At 42.3% G+C, this 17744-nt stretch overlaps 1 protein-coding gene across 5 annotated transcripts in view; it reads right to left on the bottom strand.

Moving 5' to 3' along the window:
* The window catches only part of LOC105911293 (transcription factor Sox-6-like), a 68407-nt gene that overhangs the window by 18516 nt on the left and 32147 nt on the right, over nucleotides 1–17744 (bottom strand). For 4 of the 5 annotated variants that reach the window (XM_031564295.2, XM_012840085.2, XM_012840086.2 and 1 more), the window contains 5 exons: nucleotides 15690–15779; nucleotides 9885–10057; nucleotides 8599–8667; nucleotides 3533–3653; nucleotides 2604–2683 (listed from right to left, as the gene is read on the bottom strand). In XM_031564295.2, the coding sequence (XP_031420155.1) occupies nucleotides 2604–2683; nucleotides 3533–3653; nucleotides 8599–8667; nucleotides 9885–10057; nucleotides 15690–15779 (533 nt within the window). The remainder of the gene's footprint in view (nucleotides 1–2603; nucleotides 2684–3532; nucleotides 3654–8598; nucleotides 8668–9884; nucleotides 10058–15689; nucleotides 15780–17744) is intronic. The other variant, XM_031564296.1, reaches the window with a different exon arrangement.

Genomic DNA, 17744 nt, shown 5'->3' with positions numbered 1-17744 from the left:
TACCACTATATTGATCTGCTGATAAAGGCTGCGGTGACCCACACCAGTACCAATATTGGGCGCCCTAGAGGGTTAAGTTTGAAGAGGGGACCCAATAGGACTCTAGGGGGATTTTTGGTGTCCCACAGCTACGCCCTGTGGCTTGATTCATGTGAAGATCTGGGAAACAGTCTGATGCAGCCCTTTTTGGCTTTATAGCCAAGAATGTGAGGCAGATTGATTATCAGTTCACAATCACACCCCCTTGTTTAGAACCAATCCCCATCCTCCATACTACCATCGACATGGCTAGACTTAATTTATGTGTGTGTGCAGTGTTTTTTCCTGTTTATATGTTTGTGTGTCTACACGGATGGAATGTTCTTGGACAAACAGCAGACTGCTTTAAGTCTGCTCTGATGGGTATCTAAAAGCCAGTTTTTCCGCCACTGGCTACTTCCTGTGCCAGTACTTAAGATGTGGAGTGTGTTGAACAGGCGGCCTTTGATATGCAACCTGTACACAGATGCATTCCGACATTCATAAACGGTTTCTCTTTCAGCCACATGAAGAGACTCATCCTGCCTTTCAGGTGCACATGTTTATGTTGCCGCGTCCCTTAAGGTCCATTCTTGACTACTCTTTCAGTCAGGGCATATACACTCCACTCCACTCCACTCCACTCCACTCCACTCCACTCCACTCCACTTTACAAAACGGGACAATGCATGCAGTCCTCTGACTATCATATCAATCTTTATTGTGAAGTCACAGCAACTGTGAAGTTCAACACATAGTATCTTTGGAAACTATGAATGAGAAGGTGCACAAACTAATACTGAAGAATGGGATAGTCATATTGCATACTTCTCTCTCTCTCTCTGTATCTCTTTGTATCTCTTTGTATCTCTTTAAAAAATCAGTGCAGTGCAATTTGACACACTAGGGGCCCTAATTTCATTGACTGGCAATGAGCAAAGCAACGAGCAACAAGCAACTAAAGCTATCGTGTGGTGTGTGGGAGCACTGCATTGACCCTGCCATGTTTGCTCTTAGGATCTTGGTTATTGTATAAAAATAATGCTCATCGTTTTGCTCGTTGCCAGCTGTCCGTCAAGGAAATTATGGCCCTAGAGCTATGGTGACACACTCGATAGATTTACAGCAGCACTGTCCTTTGTTTAACACCCTGTGGGGCTTCAGCCGTGAGAGGCAGGGGCGCTCCTGACATGGGGCTTGGCTGTTCATACCTCTAGTGCAAGACCCGACAGGTGAACGTGAGTCCAGAATATGATTAGGCAGAAAAGACAACTCAGTTAACCATTCAAGCACGGAACTGCAGCCTTTTGTTCATAAAGCTTATGAGCATATTGCAGTGAACAATGTGTAATTCCTACAATAACACTAAACACACTTAAGCAAGATAAATTGCTAACCGTCACATCCACTCCCAGCTGCAAATGTACTAACACGTTAGCGCCTGTTTTAGGCGTAATTCTGTTGCAATCTTAAAACATGGCATGGTATGTACAAACAGACGGTTCAAACCGCATTCTGCCCGCTACAGGAGTGCAGCACGACAAGTTGCATTCCTCTGACCTATGCATATGCCTTCATGGAGGGGTCGTGGGAAAAGTGGGAGTTTTGGGCAGAACGATCGGAGGTGTGCAAGGAGCAACATGAATATGTCTTCTGTTGTATTTATGAAGACTGCAGGGGACAGCACATGCCTGCAGGTATAATCCAGATTGCCAGTCAGATGCATGAATAGGAAAAACTCCCAGAAACAATGGAATCAATATTCTGAGCTGCCATTTTGCCCATTTGTACTAAAGCAACCTTCATTTTTTTGTTTGCGTTTTTATGTCTTGTCATCGCTTTTTCACTTCATCCACTTCCCTACGTGTAGATGCTTGCTACACAAATTAATTTGTTTGTTAAAGTTGCACAAATAGTTTGAGTATTTTTTTTAAATGGTGTAGAATGATAGACTAAGGTGTTTGATGATACCTTATTAGCATGTATATCTATTTCCTGATCACTAAATTGGCAGTTCCATTCCCCCCCCCAGGCTCAACATTATGTCTATCTGGTTCTAAATGTTCTAAATATGCTAAAGACATAAACTAAAGTACTAAAGCTAATTTAATAACTTGGCAAAGTCATTTAGCTAATTTAATACCATGAGCAAGATATCAAGCGCAAACATGAGTGGGTTAGTGCAATGCTCCCACACATCACACAATAGCTTTAGTTCATGCACGACAGACTTCGCCCATTGCTAGTTGCTTTGCTTGTTGCCCATCAATGAAATTAGGGCCAACTGAGTTAGCTTTGAAGAGAAACACTATTCACAATTATAATTAAATTATTATAGAATTATATTAAAATAATGTTTTATAACATATCTCATGTACATAGATTTCGAGAATTTCCACTAGGACTTTAAAATGGTATTCATTATAATGTCAATAAAATAGAAAAACTTTTGTGTCAACTCTAAAATAGTAAGATACAGAAATGAAGTAGAAGTCAATCTTGTTGTTTGTTGCTTGTTAGCTTGTTGTGATGAGCTTGCTGATTGACCTTGTTAGCATTAGCTGTGAGATGTCAGGGGTGCATACCTGCAGCTGTAATGGGCTCAGGCCTGACGCAGCAGCAGCTGCCATGGTGGATGGAATGAACTGCATGGGGTAGTTATCACCTGTCAGGAGAGAGAGAGCCACATAATGAAATACTGTGCAGGCAACAATCCATCCCCTCATAATTCCCATCAGCCTATTCTTGTACGGCTCAAACCTGTTTCTGTCAGTCAGTCATGTTCAGTGGCACATGTTGTGCAGAAAAGAGGGAGAAATTGTGACATTCGTTGTAGTCCTGAAAACAGGGGAATCCACACTTCTAAAAAGTTTGATTTGTAAGTCCTGCATTTTAAGGCCCTATAAACAATAATTATTTTAAAAAACAAAACGCAATATTTAAAATTCTGATAGCTATGACAGAAATAAAACAATATCTCTGGTACCCTCCTGGCCTCTGTAATTTGCAACAAAAATGTCAGTATGATTGAGCAGTATTAACTCAGTCATAGAAGAATGAATCAGAACCCCCTCATATCCTCACACAAATACACACAAACGCATTCACTCCAGTCAATCCTTCCTTGTGAAAAACCATTTGTTCTAAAAGTCTTAGCATACCAGCACTAAACCTCATCATTAGCACATTGTCTCAGAGGCATTTCCTATCCGCAGGAAAGGAATGTAACATGGAAGAGGAGCAGGTGGTGCCTCAACTTTTACCCCGTCTTACTCTGAGAGGGGCACTGCCTCAGCAAGCCTTTACTGCTCTGGGCTTACATTGGCCATTGCCAAACCTATTACCTAACATTATATCTCATTCTCCAGGAGAAGTTCACACTGACGGATTGATTATAAAACTTCTGAACTAATGTCTTAATGTCTAATACACCTTGAGTGAGGGTAGGATACACAAGATCACAAAAACAGAAGAAAGAGCAGGATGCATGGAGTATGCAGTGAGTGAGTAATACCTGGCTTGTAGGACAGCCCTTGGGGGAAGAGGAAGCTCTGCTGAGCTGCGGCGGCTGCAGCCAGGGAGCGCTGGTCGTGAGGGAAGATGGGGATCATGAGAGGAGGCATGTGACCCTGGACCTGTGGACAGACAGATGGACATTCAAGAGGTTAAAAACATGACCTTTTCTTCACGACACTTGATTTACTTCAAGAGGCATCAACCAGTCCCTTGCTAATGTAGGTTGTGTATAACAACAGCATCGTAGTGGCGTACAATTCAGAGCATCAGACAAAACCTCATATTTTAACAGACACACCATACTTCTTATCCACCAATGAGCCAAATGTGGAAAAGGTTTCTCAATTGGGATTGGTGGCACTAATTAGCCTAAGTAATCCTTTTGGTACAACATTAAATTGGTAGGAAAGATATGAAATAATGATAAAAGCAGTGGAAATGAAGTTTGTTAGCCTATGATGAGATGAAATATGTTGTCGGTAGCATAAGCAAGAGTCCCTGAGCTCCAGGGAAACAGTAGGGAGGCCTCCTAGCCTCAGAAAGAGTTATTTAAATGGTTAAAATCTAAAGCTATCAGGTTTATATTGAATGTTTATCAAACCCTTGGTCCTCCAGGGATTTTTGTCTTTGTGTACACAGCACTGCTAATTGGTGTACACAATTTCTGTCTCTCTACAATATACAGTTTATCAGCTCTTCAGAGGATTCGCTCAGAGGATGTGAACACTACAACTAAAAGATAACGAGATACAAAACAAAAAAAACTACAGCCCACAAAAATAAAAGACTATAGTTCAAAGCAGATCATGACCAATTGAAGGTGGGCAGAGTTAACGTTCTCCAGGCTATATTGCTGATAATCTTGAAGTTTACTGAAAGGCTTAAAAAAGAAGTGTCATGTCTGTCTGTGAGTGAAGCTATTTTCAGCAGTAGAGAAAGTCTTAGAAACTAACTAAACTTTTTTTTTGCTGAGGTTAAGTTCCTAGTTCAGACACAAAGAAACATTCCAGTGGCATGTTCCAACGGTAGCACGACGGGGAGAATGAACAGAGGGGAAGGAGCAGCATCACAGCTCTCTGTGTGGAAAAATGGAGAATAAGTAAGAATGGCTCCATTCATTGTTGCTTCTCAGGGGAATACTGGAGCAGTGTGTGTGTGTATGTGTGTGTGTGTGTGTGTGTGTTTGTGTGTGTGTGTGTGTGTGTGTGTGTGTGTGTGTGTGTGTAAGGGGGGTGGTGTAGGAGTTGCACAGGGGCTCCTCTTCCAGTGCTCAGAGGGATGAATGGGCCTCGGCCTTTCCAGGCCTAAGAAAACATGGGCCTCACACACACCGTTAACTTGCAGCTGCCCCCTCTCTTTATTTCTATGACTGTATGTTTGGGAGGGGGGGGGGGGGGGGTTAATTTGTGGAAATGAATGGGTCTGGCATAGATATATTAGTCTGTCTATGTATGTGTGTGTGAGTGTGTGCCGGGAGGGGGACAAGGACGACACACCATGTGTAGAACAGGATTCCATTTCAGAGCACAACACAGTGAATGTCCAATTAAGTTCTAGGGATGGACTCACTTGTGGTCACTATTCATTTATATTTTAAATGTTTCCACCAAGTATGAAATGTTCTAATTCCTCTCCTGTGGACAGTGCAGTATTTGAAAGCTCTTAGATTAGGATCCCTGGCACACTGAGACATGAATGAACGAGTCATCAATGAACATCAATACATATATGTCCAATCAATGAACCGAATAAACACCTAAGATTAGGCCAGTGGACTGATAGATAGATAAATAGATAGATAGATTACTTTATTGATCCCCAAAGGGAAATTGCGGTGTTGCAGCAGCAATTCACATAAATCACAAAACACACATAAAAAATATATGTAAAAACAAACTACTATACTATTAGATTAAATAAATAGAATAAAAATAGAATTTGAAATACAGCTCGAACTGTGCAAATTAAATGTAGAATTCTGCATTGCCACTCAGGGGATAAGCCTCACCTCTCCTCAGCACAGAGGGGAATATTGTATATTGTATATTGAAGCTATTGCAGTAGGCATGAATGACTTCCTGTAGTGGCCCGTATTACAGTGCTGAAACAGCCTCAGACTGAGAAACACTCTGCTGTCTGACTAGTAGGTTGTGCAGGGGATGTGAAGTGTGGTCCTTTATGTTGAGCAGTTTGTGCAACATCCTTCTCTCAACATCCAACTCTAGGGGCTCCAGTCCCCAGCACAGAGCCAGCAGTCTTTATCAGCTTTTTTAGTGTCACACTGGCTCTGATGCTGATGCTGTCCCAACAGATGTCTCTTCCTGTAGACAGCCTCAGTGTTACATTCTAGCCCAGTCTGTTGTCAGGTATCTGTATCGCTTCACCACCTCCATCTCTTCTCCCAGGATGGAAATGGTGTTCAGCTTAGTCCTGGTCCTCCTAAAATCCACAACCATCTCCTTCGTCTTGGCCACATTTAAGAGGAGGTGGTTGTTCCCACACTGAGCCACAAAGTGCTCCACCAGTTCCCTGTACTCAGTCTCCTGTCCCCCACTGGCACACCCCACAACTGCAGTCATACAAACACTTCTGCAGATGGGAACACCTGTGCTGCTAACCACCTGCTCAGACACAAATCACTTCAGTCGGCTCAAACGGTCATCTGTCAGGTAGTCAATAGTCCAGGACGTTGTGGAGGTGGTCCAACTTAACCTTTTGGAGCTACCCTCACAGCCTTAAAGGCTTGCCTGTGTTAAAGGCACTTGGGAAATCAAAGAACATGATCCTCACAGTGCTGTCAGCTTTGTCCAGGTGACAGTGGATTCGCTTAAGCAGGTAGATGATGTCATCCTCAACTCTAACCTCGGGCGTTATGTGAACTGCAATGGGTCTTGAGAGGTTGTCACCTAAAGTCTGAGATTGGCCAAAACCAGTCTCTCCAGGACTTTCATGATGTAGAATGTTAAGGCAACCAGTCTACAGTCATTGAGGGCAGATGGAGAAGACTTCTTTGGCACTGGAACAAGGCAGGATGTCTCTGGATGTCACGTTCTCCTGGCTCAGACTAAGGTTGAAGAGGTGCTGTGGAATCCTGCATAGCTGGTCTGCACAGGCCTTCAGGACCCTGGGACTAATACCATCCAGACCTGCAGCTTTGTTCTGCGCAGTCTCTCCTGCTGTCTCTTCACCTAGCTGCTGGTACAGACAGTCGGGTGGAGGAGGTAGAGGGGACGCAGTGTTTCCTGACAGGGGGGGAGGTGTTGATGGGGCTATGCGAAGTCAATGGTGGGGGTTGTGGACGGGCAGACACAGAGGAGGTGTGAGAGGGAAGCAGCTGTGGGGGCAGGGAGGGTGGCTGGAGGAGGTGGGGTCCGTGTGGCTGGGGGAGGTGGGGGATGGGGGTGGACGCAGCTGAGGGTCCTGTACTGAACCTGTTGAACAACATATCCAACTGGTCGGCTCTGTTCAGGCCTCCTTCAGGCTGATTCACCTTCACCTTGAACCCGGTGATTATCTGCATTCCTGACCACACATCCCTCACGTTGTTTTACTGGAGCTTGCTCTCCAGTTTTCGCCTACATGCCTCTTTGCTCTCTCTCAGTCTCTCTTTCAGCTCCCTCTGTACACTCCTAAGTAATTCTGTCCCCATCCCTGAAAGCTCTCATCTTCCTGTTCAGCAGGTTTTTCAGGTCACTGGTGATCCAGGCTTATTATTGAGGAAGCATCACACTGGGTGGGTATGGTAGTATTAACACAGAAGTTAATGCACTCTGTATGCAGTCAGTCATGAAGGCGATGTCATCTCTATGGGGCTTACAGAGAACACCCCAGACTGTGGCCTCAAACATGCCTGCAGAGTCTCGTTGGCTTCCTGTGGCGACCTCCCCAAAATCCTTTTGGTCACAGGCTGCCGCTGAACAATGGCTGTAACGAGCTATTAAATACTGAATATTGAATATCTTCAATGTTTGTAAACTTTCATGGCGTCTATAATTCTACAAGCCTCATTCTACCCTGCAAAACTTTGAATATCCGTGATTCCTCTTGCATAAGTCCCAGCTCCTGCCAAATCTTTGTAGCCATTTAGGCTTCTTCAGTCATCCCATCAAGCGTTCGTGGCAACTATCCAGTAAACTGAATCCAAATGGCACACAACTGCTTTATTTCAAGACATGAAGCAGTGAATATCCCCACAGTAAGGCTGCTACCAGAAGGCAATGCTGGAAAACAAACAACCAACCTTTCAAAAAAAAATGCTACATTCTATCTTGTGTACTTTTCAGTTCTGGCCACAGAGTAACAATTGCAATACCCCCTCATGCAAGGATGTGGGGAAGCATGGGGAGAGGGGAGACCACAGACGTGCGTCGAGCCTTAGGCATGGCTCCAGTGATGTGGTGTCTGCATATGCTGCTGGGCTGGGGGAGTAGGTGCACATATGAAAGGCATTAGGCTGTTGTTAAAACAAAGACACCAGCCTGTCAGCCACTGAAGAGCAGAGAAGAAGCCCAGAGCCTCATGCAAACCTTATTTCCTTGAGTGTTTAGGAGAAGATTTATCAAAAAGATGAGGAGATAGGTGGTACAAATGCAGTCAGAATTATATTATTTTGTTGAGCAACTTTAACATCACATTGATGATTAGCACCAGGGAAAATCATTTGTGAAGATGCAAGTGTCATTCATTCCAGAATTTGCCGCAAAAAACATTCTGTTTTAAAATTCAACAATGGCGGTGTTTCACTCCTTTGTGATACCATGTTTGGAAACAGATCCCAATGGAGCATTGTCCAATACAATGAGGAAAGTGAAACAAATTGCATTCTCAGCGTAGAAAAATGTAAATTCTCAGTAGAGAATGAGGTTGAGAGTCTTCTTGGTGAATGTGTCAAAATAACACATTCAATGTGTTAATACTACTTTCACTACCTGATACACACCAAGAAAACCTACCCAGAGGAAATGCCACCCGTCTGCTGAAGTTGACAGAGTTTTAGTCACTGCCATTGCACACTGAGTGGGCGAGGAAAATTAATGTAGGGCTTGAGATCGGCCAACAGCCTACCTGAATCTGCTGTTGGAGGACATTGATCTTGTGCTGCTGCTGCAGGAGCTGTTGCTGTTGCCTCGAAATCTGACCAAGAAGCAAAGAACAGAGGATCTATGGTTTTGATGGCAAATCATGCAAGACTACAAGACACAAAGGCAGAAAGAAAAAACACAGGGATAAAATGTATGGGAATGTAACATCGGATAACAAAAGCAGAACAAAATGAAAAGGCGGACATGGTAGAGAGGAAACAGGGCATTTTGACATGTATGGGTACAGGGTCAGGGCTCTGGTTAATAAACAAAACCAAAAATGATAGTAAAACTTCAAAATGCACAGTATATCTGGTGAAAGAGCTGACATGTTTACAAGAGAGTTGATTGGCACCATAATGCCACAGGGTGGGACTTGAGAGCCTGTAGAGAGGCTGTCAGAAGATGATTGTTCACACCCTCAAGCCTAGCCTTCATTACCATCAATGCACGAGGACTTGAGGACTTCCTTTGAGATCTGTCATCTTAATACTCCACCACAGAGACAGGATGTTCACTCCCTGAGTCCTCCTGTGTGCAAACGTGCCAGGATTGTTTTGGTTTGGCCCTCTCCTGACTGACAGCCACAACACACATATGTATGCAGTGCCAGATGCCCTACACCCTGCAGTTGCCCTGCTTTTGCATTGAGTCTGACGCCTATCTGTTTGGTTCAGAATGCTTCAGCATACTTAGGGTTTCTGGCTGTTTGAGGGGAAAATGATTTAAACCTGGTCTAAAGTCAGCCTATCCTGGGCTCTCTCTCTCCAGGCTTCCCTAATCTAAAGTGTGCATTTTTTGGTCTCCTGCTTTTAGTTTCAAATATGTTTATTGGGAAACACATCATACAGCAGTGAAATTGGCAATTGACAGCAACATGTTTCCTTTTTCATTTCACAAACTAAAACAACAGAGAAGAAAAATGTAAACAAACATCACACAACATACAAAAAATGTAATACAAAATACAAAATAAAAACCCCACCCAAAACAGACACCCTCCCACCACAACCCCCCCTCCCTTACCTTACCATAACCCACCCATCCCTCCCTAGGAGTGCATTTTACTTGGGTGTCAATTCAATTCTCTATCAAGATGAGAGATCAAAGGTTGCCAAATTTTCTGAAAGTCCCTCAGCTTGTCTTTCAGAATGAATCTAATTCTCTCCAAATGTAGAGTATCTGTCAAGTCAGTCAGCCAGTGTTTAAAGGAGGGTGGTCTCCTGCTTTTAGAGGTGGAGATATTATCTTGTCAGAGTTGAGCCTCACCTGATCCTGCTGCTGGCGAGCCAGGTCCATCTGCTGTCGCTGCTTTTCCATTTGTGAGGCGGCCATCTTCTTCTGCTCATCATGGGCGGCCAGAAGCTGCTCCCGCAGACTGATCAGCTGAGTGATCATGGTGGAGAGCTGGTGCTCCTTCTCCTCGAGACTCTCTGTAGTACCTACCACAGAGAGATAGAGAGAGAGACACAGAGACACAGACAGAGACAGAGACAGAGGGAGAAAGGAAGAAAGAAGGCAAGGACAGTCTTAATCACAGTTAAAGCCAGTTAAGGATGTACGTAAGGAATACCAGCTGAGGCAATTATAAAGGCATGAAAAGATATAAAGCTGTATTTTAAGTGTGGCAATTGATGACAGCACGTATATTTTGTAACACTGTACTTCACATAGGTAAACTCCTGACAACCACAAATTGCTTAATAGTTTCCAAGTCGTTTCTAATCAAATTGTTGGCCTAATATCTTGTAATATGGAATTACCTTTTAAATGTAGTAGTAATGGTGAGATTTTAAATGTAGTGTTGAAATGAATACTGAATTGCCTTTCCCCTCTTGCACAGTCATAAAAGAGGTAATGTCGCAGTAATACGCCTACATAACTGAATTTGAAGGTTGAAGGATAATATTGTTAGTAGTTACCTGACTGAAAGGGTGAAGATATGGGTATGATACATCAGTTTTTTGACTACTATTCAAGGCTAGTCATAGCCATTGCAGATAAATGAAATAAAAACAGGCAATTTAACATTTTACAGCCCTGATACCATGTTATTGCCAGGAAAGGAATGCTTTTGTTTGTGGCTAATTACAGCAAAAAAAATACTGTATCTTACCATTTAATTTCTACTTTTAAAACCCTATCATTAATTCTTACCATTACTGCTATATTTAAAAGGTAATTCTACATTAACTCCAAGATATTACCATTTTATTACAGAGTTGTTACCACAATAAATGGTGCATTATTATCTAGAAACAATTAAGGACTTTGAGGGTTGTTACGAGTTATGTATGTAATGTTATGTCATTTTATCCACTTATTACCGTGATACTAGCCACTTATTACCAATATGTAAAGTACAGTGCTATCCGTATTTACAATCAGTACATTTCTCAGATGGAAATGATAAGAATGATGTTGTCTGAGACCTGAGGGGCTATTTGCCTATTCAGTAGTTGGGCATCGGCCTTAACCAAAAGTTGCACACTCGCTTCAGAGGCTACAATTGTGGTAACTTAATTTTGACAATATTCAATAAGAGGCAGATTATCGGGAATTTAGTTAGATTAGTTTTACAAGGTTTTGTAAATTGTCAGTCCAGATGTAACCGAAAATAAAGGAGGTGCTTTAAATGAATATAGTCTAATGTATCAATGCATGCACACACATGTGTTAGTCATAAGTGCGTCCTTGAGTGGACCATGTGCTAGTAATCAGCAGCATCTATGGTCATTCAAGCGTAGTATTCACTGTGAATATAACCAATGTTGCTGGTAAAATCCTTCTCCAGATTTTTTTATATTGATGGTTTATGACAAATAAATCTGATCTTTTTACTGTGACTGCCTACCGAGCCACTGACTTCATCCCAGTCACAGGAAATGGCATGCTATGGATGTGTTCGCATCACAGATGACAAATCTGTGACATTCATCATATTTCATATTTTGAATTGGCATTGATACAATACAAACATCCCTTGGTAGTTCTCTTAAAGTGGATCAACAGAAATGTCAAGATCATCACATTTTTATCAACCACACTGCCACTTCCTACTGAGTGATTTCTGGGATCAAAGGATGGTGAGGACATCCTGTGATTTCACAGGTATGGCGGCACACATTCAGTCCCAGAGGGTGAGGGCTTAGCTGTCCAGTGAGTTCTCTTATATGGGGTCTAGAGAACTGCTGGTATACACTGCAATATATCCCTTGTTGCATTCTTTTCTACACACATTGGAGAACGGCAATGCCACAATGAGTTGCAACTCAGCCTGTTTCCTTCCCTCCAACAACCAACATCTCCCCCTTCAGGTCAGCAAAGCCGAGGGCAGAACTGACCGGCGCCCGTTCAGAAACGTGCTGGTATTGTCACTGTGCTGGTATGACTTACACACACCGTGTGCTGACCATGTTCAAAAGTGATGTGAATTGATGAAGCAAATGGCATCTATTCATTCATTGACTACACAGGGACAATTATTTGGGACTGGCTTACCTTGGAACAATGCACTTTCTGTGTCTGTAAATGGACTTGGTTGTACCAAGATTGGGGTGTAATTGCCCTCAATTGGTTTCTGACTTTTGAGCTTTATAGTTAATCTGATCAAATGGGATAACCAAGATCAAGATCTCTGGGTTTACTCACAAAAGTAGAGTTATATTGTTCATATTTACAGCAAGAAGAATGAATAAAAAAATCACAGCAGCCAATTAAACCAATCCATCTGTCAAATAGGCATACAATAAAAGCAACAGGCCTAATCCATATGATTTGTCATTAGCAAAGGGTTACTTTGAGGGGCTTCATTTTGAGAACAGAATTTAAGACAGATTTTAATTGCTATGCATTGCTATGAGATGTCTGACCGGTACACATTTCAGTCTGTCTCTACCTGCCTGCCCGCCTGCCTGCCTGCCTGTCGATCTGTCTGTCTGTCTGCCTGCCTGCCTGCCTGTCTATCTGTCTGTCTGTCTGCCTGCCTGCCTGCCTGCCTGCCTGTCTATCTGTCTGTCTGTCTGTCTGTCTGTCTGTCTGTCTGTCTGTCTACCTGCCTACCTGCCTGCCTGCCTGCCTGCCTGCCTGTCTGTCTGTCTGTCTGCCTGCCTGCCTGCCTGTCTGTCTGTCTGTCTGTCTGTCTGTCTCTATCCTTTCTTAGTATGGGATGTGTGCAGTTTGGAAGCGTCATGAATGGTGTGCATGTCTCAGAGGCTCTCCTTCGTAGAGACCCTGAGGCTAGGTGAAGGCCGTGCAGGATGCCCTCACACACACAGCAACTCTCAGCTCAAGGCCTTTTGCCCTCTCGGAGACACCCCCCCATATCCTTTCATCCTGCTCTGTGCTCTACCCTCATTTTCTCTCTTCTACCACTGCTGCACTCTGTCAGGCTTTTGATGTCATTTTCTTGACTCTTGACTCAATTAGTTTCTGTGTTTTCGCTCCCTCTTTCTGTTTCTCACTGACACCATCTCCTTTCACCACCATTTTACCTTTCACAAATAAAAATATCTGCTTTAAAAACTTATCAGGGTGATTCTCAACTGACAATTGATCATGTCATCTGAACACTTCCCATGTACGGACTTGGCTTTACATTTCAGATGGATGTTATATCCTAAACATGGATATACATCGTGCCACCATTACCACTGACCATCAAAATAGAGAGAAAATGCTTCTGAATCTCTAGCCAGTGCTACCACTCTACTTATTTCACAAATGCTGGAGAATAATGAAAATGATCATTATCCTCAAGTAGCTACTAGATTGAATGGGCTTAAATGCAACACATGGCACTCATACTATGATTATGTCTAGATGACATCCAAACTAAACAAGGCACTTAAAATGTAATCAAGAGTCAAGACAGCCACCTCAGCGGTGAAAGCAATCGGTAGGATTTGAGGTTTTGAGGCTGGCACTGCCTTGGGCATTATGTTATTTACAGTACATAGGACTGAAATAGGCCTACAATTAACAAACATTTTGCCATGCTCATGTCTAAGAGGTTTCAAAGATAAAAACTTGTGGATTTTCCTAAAAGGTCTGTAACAGTACATTCAGACAATTAATAGGGAACATTCAATTGGATAAGCATGTTTTTGAATCTAGTTCAGCGGAACAGAGATCTCCTTGTCCCTATATAGCACTTCTACTGTGTGTCTGTGTATGGCATGTGTGTGTGTGTGTGTGTGTGTGTGTGTGTGTGTGTGTGTGTGTGTGTGTATGTGTGTGTATGTCTGTGTATGGCCTGTGTGTGTGTGTGTGTGTGTGTGTGTGAGTATGTGTGCGTGTGCGTGTGCATGTGTGTGTGTGTGTGTGCGTGTGTGTATTGGGGAATGGTGATGAGTGTCCTATAAGTTCAGTTCATCATGAAACTGAAAACAGAAAGGGGCTACATCTTGAAAATGAATGTGAAAGTCAGCCCTATCTAACACCAGTACACAGGGAGTATTCAACCTGACAAGACCTCTTATGTCTGCTTATGTAAGACGTGCAGGTGAGACTGAATGCGCTTTCTGTTCCATAATGACTGTTTATTTTCTCTCCTTTTTCATGGAGGAAATGCTTACCATTTTTAAGGGAGAGTCAAAAGCACTTTCATGACCAGGTTGAAGAGAGAGCAGATTGTCTGCAAATAAGTGTCTTATTTAGAGTGTTCGCCGTGGCTGGGGGCGTGCTTCAATAACTCATTTCAGGGCCAACCCTGCATCTTAGCTCAAATGGCATTTACATTCCAGCGCGAATGCGGACATTCTTCCAGTTGAGGTTTTTTTAGGGGTGGGGTAAAATGTGTTGGTGGTGCGTCCCCTGGAATAAATGCTGCTTTCATTTTTGATTTTATCTGATGTGATACAAAGCACAATAAGGAGGTCATAGTCACTGGCATACATCAGAAGGGTCATGTTCGCCATAGACAATAAATGTGTGTGTGTCTGTGTGTGCTGCAAAAAAATTAAAGAATTGTGTTGAACTGTGCACCTTATTAATCTCTGTCAGATCTAACTGTTCAATATAATTCATTTTCAACTACAGTTTCAAATAATTTTCTACACACACTTCCTGGGTGTTTGAGGAAAATGTGTTGAATGTGAGATAAGGGGCCACCCCTTGACAACCAATAAAGCCTTTTCATCTCCATGGTAACCAAGCCACTGGACGTGGGAGACTAAGCCAATAGTGAGCATTTTTTTTACTTTTTTTTAGTGAGCATTTTTTTTACTTGTTATGATGTAGAAATATGGGAATGATAACATGAAAACATTGCCATTAGTATTATCTGTGCCTATAAGTGAAAATCACACTAATAAGTCAATTTTTTTTTACTTTGTTTCACCTCCCCAAGGCCAAAATGAATAATGTTTTGGTAATTTAGTTTCATGTCCCAAAGGAATATACAGACAGAAGTAGTCTGAAGGACACAGATGTCCTACTGAGCTGACCAGACCTGATACAACAGAAGTCATATCGTCATGGAAATATCTGGCCTCTGTTTACAGTTTTATGTTGGATTGGTAAATAAGCCATTCTAGAATGAACATGTACACATGGGGTTCAAGTGGCATCTGGCAAGCAATTTGTTGAACATTTTCCATCAATGTGGTTGGATGGTCCACTGCTGTAATTGACAGTTTCCAAAGTAACACAGAATACCTTCTATGTATGACATGTACATATGTCCAGAATGCCTTGAAGTTGAACAGTAGTTGACTGCTGAGCCTGAAGACTGCTGGCCCACCCCACTCTTTAGGAGCTCAAAGCCAGGATAACTGTCACAAAAATCTACTGTCAAATCTAAACAAGTGTTTATTGAGAACACAGTAAAAAGAATTAAGGAAAGGTCGTTCATTTCTCATGGGAACGTACCGCTATACAAATCAAATAGAGGAACTCAGAACACTATATATAGTGGGTAGGTTAGAATGTATTAGTCAGTTAGTAGGTCATTAATGGCTGGTAGTCCACGAATAAAAAAAAAATGAAATGTTTCAGATGATGCACTTCAGAGCTTGATGTAGTTGAAACGGCCCAGTTCATTTTCTTGCTAACTCAGCTAACAGAGTATCTTACCTTTGATCTCTCCCAGAAGCTCACTAGCATTCAGCCCTTCCATTCTCTCCCTCCAGTCCTTTGACAGAAGCCTGTCCATGCAAGACGATTCTAGTGGAGGACAAAAAATGATAACCCACTAATTTCACTCAAGCTGTGTCATTCATGATGATGGCGAAAGGAAACAGATGAATAATCACTTTGGTTTGGATCTTCAACCCAATCAAACGTGTTTGATTTCATATCATATGGGCTTATATTGTGATCAACATATAGGAAGAAATGAGCTGCTTATCACAAAAAATTCCAAAGGCTTTCAGTTAAATTTGGAAGAAACAAGTTGAAACATACGGTTAATGAGAAGATTTTGTTCTGTGAGAAAGTTTCTGCATCTGAGAGGGGAAAAGGTTCATGGGATTTTTTATAGATTAAAAAAGGTTAAATGGACAATGCCTCATTTGTGGACTTGATCCTAACAAAAGGACTTCGTGTGTACATGGGTATTGTGTGAGGCTTAGCATTCGGAAAACATATGCTGCTATGGTGGTCATGAGAGGCTTGTAGGAAATACAACTAGAGGATTCAAGACCATTAATTAAGGCGCTGATTGTTTACGAAGGATTATGGTTATTGTAAATAAGTTAATGCTCCCATGCATCACACGGAATGTATATTATCAACATGTAACAACAACAGAAAATCTCCACTTCTTTTCAGGGTTATTTTGTTGTGTGGTCTCAGGATGGAATGTACATGGTAAGAACATATTTAACGGAATATGAATGAAACTGACGATTCGTCGTGTGAATTTTCTAGAGAAGTCATTTTTACAGCATGTTAAATCCTACTCATTCTCCTAATTTAAAAGAAAATCACAAACTTTGTCCACGATACCTAAACAGGTTAAATAGGGCGTCATGTCTTTGTGCATGTGTGTATAACTTGGTCTTAATATTTACAGTCGGAGCCAGAGCATCTCAAGTGTCATGGAAGCCAAACACTCTCCTAGTGGGGCTCACATAAAACAGAATAAGGGCCAAGATTTACGAAAGCACTTAGGGAAGAAAATACAACCTGTAACTCTATGCTACATCTGTGTTCATTCCCGCACAATTCCGACACGATTTATGTTCTGGTTTGATAAACACATCTGAAAAGCGTGCAGGCGAGGGTGGCGTGGCGGGGTGGGTGGGAGAGAGAGGCAGCTGAAGAAAAGACTGGAAGAAGAGGAAGAGGTTTACCGTAGATGGATGTCGAACCCCTCATCTTTCATTAGACCTGTCTTTACATAGCAAACAAGATCATCTCCCTTCTATTTAAACATATTTGTTGGTTAACACAGAACATCTCTTAAATCATTATGGTCTGTAAAAACCTTGGTTACATGGTTTCAGATCATTCCCTTCGTATGTGAATGAATGAAGATCCCATTTGGCCACCTCTACGGATCAGAGCTCCTCTCAAAGGTATCTGATCACTAGCACTTGACAACTAGGTCGCACTACAAACCCCTTACAGGGATCCTGCTCTAGTGCCATTAAGAAGACCCCTCATTATTATGCCGCCTTTGCTTATGTACAATGAACCAGAGGGCGGCATATGCTGACCCAGTGTGTGCTCTTAAATAGCAAATAGCCGGAACGAGAGGCATGACGTTTAAAAGAGGACCAGTTATGCTTTTCTATTTTTTCCGCTGTCCTTTAGTGTGTTATGTAGCTTTTAGTGCATGTAAACGCTCTGCACATTACAAAGCCCACAGGGAGTAGCTCTCTCTCACAGAAACCACTTTTCTCAGCTCATTGGAATTCCAGCCCTTTTCCTTTGTAACAAGATGACGCAATCTCTTAACACAATCCTCATTGCCCGCCTAGCTGACCTATCAGAGCATACTGGGCTACTGGTAAAAACACAGGAGCTCGAGATGTATAGTATGAGTAAAATAATGTGTTTTTGGAATATTGAAGCATGTGAATCTATTCTAGAAGACCCTAACAATGATCTATTCATGTGAACATGAACATGTAGTATTTTGGGCAAATAGAACAAACGTATCACCTGGCAATATTAGGGCAACAT

This window comes from Clupea harengus, chromosome 3 (assembly GCF_900700415.2).
Source record: "Clupea harengus chromosome 3, Ch_v2.0.2, whole genome shotgun sequence".
In the NCBI taxonomy this organism is placed as follows: domain Eukaryota; kingdom Metazoa; phylum Chordata; class Actinopteri; order Clupeiformes; family Clupeidae; genus Clupea; species Clupea harengus.
The sequence above is the reverse complement of the archived record's forward strand: the minus strand, read 5'-3'. Positions and strand labels throughout refer to the sequence as shown.